Here is an 11,356-nt window from a genome sequence, read left to right as displayed (position 1 = left end):
AATGTACAGTAAATATATATATATATATATATATATATATATATATATATATATATATATATATATGAAAAAGCTAGAAAGTGGTGCTGTTTACCTGTATTCTCCTGACTGTTGACTTAACTGACATAAAATAAAACAATAAAGCATTAAATATTGTATCATATTTGGCAAATGTATAAAGACATTAACTTGAATATGTTAAATTCATATTGTGGATATTACAATAGATGCACCTAAGGCTGCTAAAAACGTGGCACTTCTTGTTCACCTTGGCAGTAACATCCTTTATATATATATATATATATATATATATATATATATATATATATATATATATATATAGTAATAATAACACATACATATATATATATATATATATATAAAGCTCCAAATCTAATCCTAAAGGAATGGTCATATTGGATACATAAAAATTTGCAAAAGATAAACCAAAAAAAATATTTAAAAAAACATACAGTAGACAAAAAAAAGTGGTAATCCATTGTTTCCTCAAGAATCTATTTTTAAACGATCAAACTCAAGTTGAGTCGAGAGAGTTTTATTGTCTTTGTGCTGTGTGGACAGACATTAAAGGAATAAAATGTGTCACAGGACCAGGTGTCACATAAACACGTTTATAAATTATAAAAACCTAAAAACACACATCTAGCTTATATAAAGAGAAGCCTTCATTTATGTACACTTACACATTGACTAAAGTCAGATTAAATCACATTTTTGACTAGAACAAATTAGATGTTAACTCATGAAGAATAATTTTTGTAATTTCCTGAAAACACACCTCTTAGCAAATTCTCTCTTTTTTTATCTTTTTATTTATTTTTTTTACTTTTTTTGTATTTCTCTTATTTTACTACTGCTGTTCATAAGATATGCGAAGAAATTGACAAGTAAAGCAGTTGGCAGCATGGGTCTTAAATCAGTCTTTGTCTCATTGAGTCTCATGAAACACTTGCACACGGCCCTCACAAAGCTGTCTCCAAACACTTAAGCACATGACAAGGCAAAACATGCACTTTGTCCTTAAATGTGTTCAATTATATAGAAAACAGTACTTCACTGCATGAAAATGCATGTAAACCACAGAAAACGAGCGCCCCCTAGTGTCAAGATTCACACAGTTATAAAAGTGTCAGACATTTCACCAGAGGCTTGCTGAGGTCTCCTCAATCAGGCAGCTCTGACTTTTGAAAGCCAAAACTTAAGAGTCACATAATACTAACACAATAACCCCCAGCTAAACTTGCCACGAGCACAGTATTGTCACCTTATGTGTAGAGGAGCAAAGGAGAATGACTTTGTCCTGTTATCTCCCTATATAGGGTGCATGGACGACCCTACAAACGCTGCTATACTTGTATTCAGTCTGAACTGGGAACATGTTGATTTACCAATTAAAGCTTGGTGATCTAATGCCATTGGTGGTATAGAATGATAGCTGGCCAATGCACGTCTCTGCCGTCTAAGAAAGGCTGTTTACACCGATCATGAAGAAAACAGACGCTCTTTCTCTTCTTTTACTGCTGCAGAACCCCATTACTGTAAATTAAATCGTTTTTTTTTTTTTACAAACTGAGAGATGACACAGAATTATGAGTTAATCAACAGCAGGTGGTGTTGAGTTTTACGTTTGAAATCTTTGAAGCCATAGTGTACACATTTAATTCATAGTAAGAAGCTTTCACACGTCAACTGATGTGATCAACAGATTCATGGCCACTTCTTGTTGGTGACCAAGAGCATTCAGCTCAAATCATTAAAAATATATATATTGCTGTAACAAATTGGTACCACAGAGGCTAATGAAACAATTTCCAAAGCAAACAAAACACAACAATCCAAATGTATTTTATCTATTTAATATTCCTTGTCATTAATTTGAACAGAGAATCGTGTGTCCTAAAACTCATTGCATGTAACTGTGCATATGTAAACATGCACTGTACAAGAGAAGCTACTAAAATCTATCATCTGCCATGGGCTCTGGTTCTGTGTTCTTGGAATAACAGTGAGCAGTAGCTTAAGACGCTTCAGGGAAAGATGGTATACAGTACAAGATGAGGGAAATAAAAATACAGAAAATGCAAAACTTAATTCAATTTGGATTTTGTTCATAAATATAACACTGACATCTCTTCTTAAACCCAACCAAAAGCATGCCACTGTGTGATTCAATTATATACACTAATGCTGTCCATGTAACACATCCTCAATGTAAACTGACATGATGAGAGTAAAAAAAAAAAAAAAAGCATTAAAGCATTGCTGATTATGAGGAAAAATACAAAAGTGTGCAAACACTGATACCTTACGACAACCCAATCATAATGTGAAAAATAAAACGACAGGTAAGTTTAGGAAAAGCCATATTCTAGTTTAACTCATTTTGATACTGATGTGTGTAGGTCTCCGTTTGGGAACGCACTGGTGTTAAACTGCGACGTACATGAGACCATCAGTTGCAGGACAACGTACACACATCCCTGAGCACACTGACCGTCCTGAATGAAATATGAGAGGTCGGTTGATTATCTAAACCATTAAAAGACACCGTCAGTCAGGAAAATCTAAAAGGGTTATGGTCATGCACAGGTGACGGGCACATAACGGGTCAGAAACCGAATCATACTTTTGGCTAGCAGGTGTAACCCACATTAAAAATGACCGCATGTATGTAAGGCCCTGAACAAAACATTCAGATTTGTGGTATTCAGGAATACATACACAAAAAAAATCATTTTTATAAGCAGTTCGCATGGCAGAAAGGAAAACTACATTGACATTTAAGGAAAAAAAAAAAAGTTTATAATATAAATTCCTAAAAGGTCAGAGCTATTTTACTCCGGTAACTATTTTAGGGTAACTGGTGTTTGGCACATGCTGTAACATAACAAGTTAGCATTACACACATAGTAACAGCTATTTACTGGTGCCGTTAACCCGTTAATTATTATTAATGAACACCAACCAGTAGAGGTGTTTTAATTATGTTCTTTGTGAAATGAGCTCTGTGGGGAAGAATGCACCATCACTACACATTTCAAACCTAAAAAAAAAAAATCATATCTTCAGAAGGCTTTAGAGGTTCAGACGAAGCAAAAAAAAGTGGATTTAAAACGGAAAAAATTAATTAACAAGCTACATAGCAAAAGGCACACAGAGAAGGAACGGAGTTCAAAAAATATGCATGCTTTGAAAAGTGCAGATGAATAAAGTAATATTAGGATTATCAAATAATTGAAAGACAATCAAAAGAATTGTTAAAAATGTACAAGAAAGCAGAGATGAAGGGTTAGAACACATCTGAAAGCACCCACATTTGTAGAAATTTAGAAAACCTCAAGGTACGACCCACCTGGCGAAACCCCCAAGGCATGGTTTAGTCTCAACAGAAACAAACCTGCAAGGAGAATCTGGGACACATCGTTTGAAAACCTTCCCAGGGTCAAACATAAAAGGTGAATAAGAGAGCAGATACACATGAAATGCTTTCTGTGAACTTCTCCCGGATGCTCTCAGGTTTTAGTGTCTCGTGTGGTGCGTATGCAGCGCTAGCGTGAGTTTCATGAGCAGGTTGGATCCCGTAACCATTTACAGCCACCTGTCGTGGCCTTTTTTTTATAGTTGGAACAAGGGTCATAGTTTTTTGCGGATGCGCTCGACAGTCTGGCACGTGGAGGGCGGTCACCAGTAAAATGAGCGGGACAGGAAGTTGGCGGCCGTGCTCAGCCAGCTCGCACCATCCTGCATGGAGCCCAGTCGTGTCACAGCCTTGTGCTGCTCCTGAGACGGGCTTTCGTCCTCGGGCAGATAATCCGGCAAATTTATGTTCTGCTCGACCACCACATCCGAGTCCCCTTGGAATGGGATTACAATCTGGATGGAAGGGAAAGAGCAATGGGAACAATCACCCATTTTGTTATCATTTGTAAGCTTACAAGCAGAATACCATTATTTTTATATTATATATACTTTTTATACAAAATAAAAATATATAAATAAGCAGCCAAAACAACAAGATAAAACTTCTTCTTGATACAAAATGAAGGAACTATTTAGGCCAAGCAATATATCAGATACATTTTTCTTATACTTAATATTCAAAATAATATTTAGGTAAAATAGGACAAATAAAAACAGAGAGATATATTCTGCCTCATCTTCCTGTCTCAAAAAGGGGATGCATTCACAGAAGAAAAAAAAGGGGGGATAAATTTGGTCTTTAACCACTTTGTCTATTTCAGTGAATTGGTTCATAACAATAATTCAATTATTTATTTTGCATCATCACTCAAAAATGGTTAAAGGAAGCCTTTTTAGGCATTTAAGAATTATAAACTTTTTGCAACAAAAATATTGGTGCAGATTAAAGAAAAAATCACATTTTATTATTATTGTCCTTATTGATGCTAATAGTACACTGTCAAATATACTTCAATGTGTTACTTACCTTTCTAAGTGTGAAATTTACTAGCAATTTCAGAGGGGAAATTGTTTTTACACCAGTTTTTTTTTTACTATTATAAAGCAAGTAATAATATGTAAGTAATATATTTACTTATATTAGTCCGGCCCTACCAACTATATTGCTGTTCATTTGTGTCTGTTCAATGGAATTAATAAGACCATTACTCAATCAATTGTGCCACCTGCTGGTTAAAGGAGAAAGTGCATAGTAAAGCAGTGTCCAAGACCTCCAGGATGAGGGGAAAACGAGTTAAGTCTTCTGATGAGGTGAGTGTAGCAGGGTTCACCCTCAACATGTCGAAATGCATTACCCCTCAGCTCTGAGGACAGATGTAGACAGCATCGGCTAACATCTTCAGGTAGAGGCAATCAGCTAAATACCTCACCTAACAAGAAAACTCTGACTGAATGATTTTACTAATTTTACATGGAATGCAAAAAAAAAGCCAAAGCCAAAAAGGAAAGAGGTCTAATTTAAAAAGGTGAAGATGACTATGGTCATGCTTTGTTCAACCGTCTATTTATTGTGTGCATTCAGACCAGAGATCTGTTCATTTGATTTACTCACCTCCGATCCATCTTCCCCCTTCACTACTTGCTGGGCCTTCATGACTTTGGTTGAAGCTATAGCAGTTCCCAACGCCTAAAGAATGAAGAAACAATATGAGAACCCTGAAATAGATTCTCTAACAGCAACTTTGATCCATTAAGTGCGATTCATTTCTTAAGAATCACTTCTTTCAAACTGGATTTAATTATTATGTCATCACTCAAAAATGTTCACGGATGTCCAGAACTGGCACTTTAAATAGATAAATTGTTTAGTTTTTTTATACACTTCATTGGCATTCTTACGCAGTCTGTAGATGGTCATATGGATTGTGCTAGACTGTAAACTCACCTCAGCCTTCAAGTCTGAACGGATCCTCACCACACATCTCTTCACAGCCATCTGGAAGGTGAAGCTGATGACACCTTTGATCTTTAGCAAGGCTTCTTCACAAAGACTCCTCTGAGCCTGACATAAACAAAGACAAAATGTCAAACTGTGCAATACCAAATATCTCCATACGTTCTGATTAAACGGGTTCCATTACAAGCTGTCTAACTGCAGTTACCGAATCATCAAGCCCGTCGATCTGAAGCACCACCGTTTTGGCCCGTTTGTTCGTTGAGCCCAGGAAAAACTGTGCTTTTTTTCTGCAAGAGGCGGCTGCTTCTGCCTGCTCGGCTTCTGTGCTGCTGGAAGTCTGCAGGATCTCGTAGATCTCAGAAGCTAGTAGCTTGGTCTCACCTGGCGACGTGCCCCTAGTGAAACACATCACAGATCACTAGGATTTACAACGGATTAGAAAATGCTGCCATTGCCACTGTTAATGAACAAAGAAATAACTGAGCAAATACGCTTGTCTACACTTGTTAAAAGATCATGTATTTTACATTTCATTATTTTACATTCACTGCTGATATTTGAAAAGGTCATCACTCCAGCAGACAAGGAATTACACGACATAGATCTGTGCGGGGGAGAAATCTGCCAGCATGAGAGCTGGAGAAAAGTCAGTCTGATTGAGCTTGAGCCAACGAACCAACTAACCACAGACAATATTGGGATTCATCTAGTGTCGTGCATTCCATATGGTTTAATATCATAAGTAAACTAATGCATATTGCACTTAACTGAAGTCAGTTTTAAAATCAAGCGACTGATGCATCATAGTGAGAAAAGCAAAAAAAAAAAGAAAATTAATATATATTAATATATATACACACACACTGTTACTGCACACTAATACTGAATTGAAGACAATTAATTTAAATAGACAATAATTAAAATAAAATATGCATACATTCATAAATAAATAATACATACTGTTAGGTATTATAAAATAAACTCTGGAAATTATGTGAATAAAAAACAAAAAAGAAAAAGAGCTGGTGCTTATAAATTTAAATACTATTACTTTACTACTACTGTAATTTTATACATTGCTTTATTGTGCTGCAGATTTTCTGAAGACATCCATAAACACACACCTGTATCTTTTGTGCACGTGAAGCAGAAAATGCATGCACTCGTAGAGCATAAATGTGCGCTCACAAGGATGGTTTTCCATGTGTTTCTGTTCTGTGTGCTCATGTCCTGTGCGCGCATCTTGTTTTCAAATCAGGAGTTAGTAAGAATTTGTAATTAGCCAATCAGTTATTTGATCGCTAACTATAGTCAAGTGACCAGTTCATTTATTCAGGTTAAAAAAGACAGTAGTTCCTCGACGTCAGCATTTTAGGTCAGCCCTGACATCAGGATCTTTATATCCCCTACAGGTGCTAATAGGGGAGATGCAACGCTGCCATCACTCATGCAGAGTTACAGGAACGGACATCTGCTCGCTGGCATATCTGAGCTGCCAGACCTCAAGTTTCCCATATACGCCTGAGGGAATGATGACGGCATCTAAAGTCTCCGTTAAAAGGAAGTTGTACATCAATCTATGCAGTAAACAGCTATTATGAAATACACAATGTGAGAAAACACTGAATATTCATCAAAAAACTTCATTCATAGTTTAAAATAGCTTTTTTCTGAGATCTGCAGTGTCATCGGGGTGATTCCTTCACTTCCTCAAGCCATAAAATTTCACAGACTGGGGCGATACACGACCTCTACCCAAAGTCGTTGTGCAGGAAATAGTGACAGGCAGCTTGTGGAACTGCAGGGCAATCCTTGATGGTGTCTCTGCTAACTGAAGTGACTGGTGAATCGAAGGGGGCGGGGAGGGAGTCGCCCTCAGAGAAGGATACGCAGCTCTCTGCCAACCATTGACACTTCTGTCTGAGGTTCCATGTAAACAGTCGCTGTCTAAAAGCCTGCAGACTTTCACACTTGAAATAAGCCTGACCTGCAGTAGCATACACACATACATGGATCCTGCCTCTATACTTAGCCATGGGGGGTGTCAAAAACATGCAGTTGTATGAATATTTAAAGAATCAGTTGGCATCTGCAGTGCTGTTTGACATGAGGTAAAAGAGTTTCATGCTTTCTAATGCACAAAAAAGAGGGCTCAACAATATATATATATATTTTTTTTGCAGTAAATCAGATTTGTGTTTGCACTATTTGCTTCATAACAAACAAACAAAAAGTCATAAAAAGTAAAATATTATTATTATTGGCTTGTATATAAAATACTACTACTTTATTATTAATATTATGTAATAAACTGTTGTCATTAAAATGACCATTATTATATAAACATCACATTTTTTTTTAATGAAACAGCAATAATGTAGATATATGACATCTATAAATCTATAAACAATTTTACTAGAAAATTGTGCTAATCCTCAATTTCAACAAAATCTACATTAGCTAGCTCATATCATATTTTGTGATATTTACAATATCATTCAAAAGTTTGGGGTCAGTGCGTTTATTTGACCAAAAATACAGTAAAAATAGCAATGCTATTTCTTCTAAAAAAAAAAAAGATTAATTAATCTTTTTTCATAGATTTTATATATTTATTCCCATGATGGAAAGTTTAATTTTAAATTTGTCATTCTAATATGCTGATTTGGTAGAGAAGGAACCATTATTATTATTAACATTGAAAACAGTTGCTTAATTAAAAATTTAACCGTTAAATGAACAGCATTCTTTGAAACAAATATTTTGTAAAATTAAAAATTTCTTTACTGTCACTTTTAAACATTTTAATGTATCTTTGCTGACTAAAAGGGTTAACCTCTTCAAACAAACTGAACTCCCACACCATCTTTACTCCTGAGCATTATGATTCAGTTTCCATATCAAATCCATATTGATTGAGCAATATTCAGAACATGGCCCCTGAACATGAACTCCTCTGTGTCTATAGCAGTATGATATTCTCGCTGGTGTCTTAGACTGACCTCTGCTGGACATTAACCCATGGCGAGCAAAAAAATGTAACTGTGCACTACATCAGGTTGCTTGACAGTTCGCATTACCTTACAACAGCAAGCTTGCATCATCACTCCCGTTTAGTGTCAAAACAGACAAACCTGCTTATGACGGGATGACCTTTCTCATGCGCTTAAAATCAGCTCACCACACACATTCACTTCAACTAAAGCAGCAGGATGAGGTTTTCTGCGGGAAAGTGCAAACCGAGCTCGTGTTGCCTTCATGTTTTGTGGCAGCATGGGAGCGACTTACTTCTGCATGATGTTCTGCAGGCTCAGCATCATTCCCAGCTCGCCCTTCATCTTCTCCCTGTTGGAGCGGCATTCTGCCAGGTAGCGCACCGCCTGGAAGGACACAAAGCCATTAAGGGTCACTCAGGGCCATTACAGAGGCAAACCGCCAGGCACCGCTGTGATAATAAATCCGTTAACAGAACACCAAGAGCTACTAGGGTCAGAGTTACTGTGTGTGCGTGTGTGAAAGAAAGTGTGTTATTCCATTATAATCCAAAAGTCTCCACAGGTGTCATGAACCATCTGAAAGAGATAAAACATAAACTGGGGCCCAAACTTCAGAGGGCATATTGAAATTCTGGGGTTCAAAATATAATTTAAACCTGGGCATGGAGTTTAAGGATTTAAAAGCATGAAGACATGAAATATTTTAGGTAATATACACGAAGTCCCTAATCAAATAAATACATTTGTGACACTGACCATATCAACTCTTTTAATAAAAGTATAATGATAATAAAATAATAAATAATACCAATAATTAAATAATAATTATAATAGAATATAAAATCATTATTAGATACAAGTTTAGCAGGTGGCAGCCATGTGACAAGTCTGGGTGGGCTTTGCTTTATCTGATTGGTAGATATGCACATAAGGTATGAGTTTAATAATTACTATTATTATTATTATTTATATAAAATATATTTGTTTGAAACTATCATTATAAATAATTTTTGAAATTATTTTAATATCAAATTATAATAACTTGGAAAAACGTAAACATTTTTGGAGGTGTAATTCAATAACTTGACATTATAGCAAGTTGTAAAAGCTGTGTATTATTCTTTATACTGAGATACCTGAATTGAAGGTAAAGATGAAATCGCTTACAGCAAACTATACTAATAAGTTTTCCCAGAAAAATTTTAACATTTTAGCTATCAAAACATTACTCTTTTTTTTGAGAATATCACCATTTGATTATTATAATAACATCATCATCGTTCTTTAAGTTAATAAAGACTCCTAATTTGATACCTTAACTACCACTATCCTAACATGGTATAACACCGTCAAAAGAAAGACCATCTGCAAATGTTTCACAAACAGAATCTTACCAATAGCGCAGAGTAGACGACTTGTGGATTGGGGTGGTCGAAGAACAGAATGAGGCCTGACAAGCAGCCTTGATCTTCAACAATAGCTCGTCTGTTGAGGGGGTCAGCAGCTAAGTCCCTCAGCTGATTGACCACAGCCAAGGCATCAGGCTCCCCGCTCATGGTGCTCCCACACCAAGGGCCATGCACATGAAATACACAGATCTTAGCTGAGGAGGAATAAAAATCAGAACTGGATTACTTCTGATACTGTGGAACATGCTATCAATGACAGAAAGTACAGGTTATAATAAAATAACAACATAAAATCTGGTATAATTGAATTACATAAAAATGGTTTTAAAAAGTTTCCTAAAAAACTCTGGTATCTTATTTTATTTTTTTAAATATACACTATCATTTTTTTTTATTATTGTAACTATATTATCTAAACAAACGCAAAGCTGAGATTTATTGTCTGACGTCAATATAAATTGTCGCGCGTCCTTTCGCAATTATTTACATATGATCTCTATGCATGAAACTTATTATAATTGGCTTTTATTCATCATGATGAACCGAATATGATGACTACCATGATGGTCATCATGTCTGATTCACACAGCACAGCATAGCATAGCATAGCATAATGTGGCCTTTAAACAGGCCCTGTGCTAACCGGCTAACAATAACACCGCGTCACAAAACAATGGCAATCTGAATTTTCATAAAATTGTCAAAAAACTTCATGTAAATGCAAACATTTTCACGCTGATTTCTCAGTCATATTTAGTCTACAGACATCAATACAAGTGGATATGAATGTCTTTCTATGAACAATAACAAAAACAATACCGAGTCCTGGTAATATTTCTTTCGGGACGCATATAAATATACAGCTATATGAAGCCAAAATATAATAATATATGCATTATCAGTGAATTTGATTCTGACGTGCATGGTATTTATCTTGTTAACCTTGTGTGTGTTGTGGCACTGTTGTCCACGCATAACCTTACAGCAAACACGCCCAGGACGACTCGCTTCAGATGATCCCGTCCAGTCAAAGGCTCAAACTCGCCGACTAATTAAGTGCTGATGGATACGCAATTGGATGAAGCTCGTGTAATAACGACGACGGTGAATATGATTAAAAATTTCAATGACAACGGTTCTGGTTAGGCATTTTTGCCCATTATCTGCGGAGTTTTTAACACCCTTTACACTTCCTGGATTTAGACAGACTGATTGGAAGATGCGGAATATGACGCTATGCATTCTCGACCAATTAGAAATGGTTTTACTACGAGACAATGTGATATACATACAATATGAATTACTATCGAATCATTTTAACCCTCTGAACCAAAACTTACTAAAGTATTTGTTTATTATTTAAAAAATACAAAGGAAGCAATTAAAATAGTATTCATATATTTTATTGGGGCAATATTAAAATAAATTATCGCTTTAAAATACACGACATGCAAGTGGAGGGCAGAACAGAAACATAAAAACAATAGTATTTCACCTTCACATTTTCTAATTCTGATATGTAATAACATCTGGACAAACAGAAGAAACGCGTA

The 11,356-nt window shown here is 35.8% G+C and overlaps 1 protein-coding gene across 2 annotated transcripts; it reads right to left on the bottom strand.

The window, feature by feature from the left end:
• Positions 1-1,855: 1,855 nt before the first annotated feature.
• On the bottom strand, positions 1,856-11,021 carry LOC113066206 (armadillo repeat-containing protein 1-like). 2 transcript variants are annotated; one of them, XM_026238002.1, is made up of 7 exons: positions 10,746-11,021; positions 9,789-9,997; positions 8,687-8,778; positions 5,604-5,793; positions 5,387-5,503; positions 5,054-5,128; positions 1,856-3,894 (listed from the first exon to the last, which is right to left on the bottom strand). In XM_026238002.1, the coding sequence occupies exons 2-7, from the start codon at positions 9,948-9,950 to the stop codon at positions 3,703-3,705; spliced, it is 828 nt and encodes a 275-aa protein (XP_026093787.1). In that variant the 5' UTR covers positions 9,951-9,997; positions 10,746-11,021; the 3' UTR covers positions 1,856-3,702. The 2 variants fall into 2 exon arrangements, with proteins under 2 accessions (XP_026093787.1, XP_026093786.1); XM_026238001.1 differs by having other exon boundaries at positions 10,787-11,020.
• Between the last annotated feature and the right edge of the window lie 335 nt (positions 11,022-11,356).

The sequence above is a fragment of the Carassius auratus genome, chromosome 49 (genome assembly GCF_003368295.1).
Source record: "Carassius auratus strain Wakin chromosome 49, ASM336829v1, whole genome shotgun sequence".
Taxonomy (NCBI): domain Eukaryota; kingdom Metazoa; phylum Chordata; class Actinopteri; order Cypriniformes; family Cyprinidae; genus Carassius; species Carassius auratus.
This window is presented reverse-complemented; position numbering and strand designations above follow the sequence as displayed.

Bases quoted from the DNA above. Each gene is read 5' to 3' on its own strand.
- LOC113066206 (XM_026238002.1), bottom strand. From the start codon at position 9,950: ATGAGCGGGGAGCCTGATGCCTTGGCTGTGGTCAATCAGCTGAGGGAC. The intron at 8,779-9,788 runs GTAAGATTCTGT...GTGTCCTTCCAG, and splicing joins TCGTCTACTCTGCGCTATTG to GCGGTGCGCTACCTGGCAGA. The intron at 3,895-5,053 runs GTGAGTAAATCA...CCTTCCATCCAG, and splicing joins AGGGGGAAGATGGATCGGAG to ATTGTAATCCCATTCCAAGG.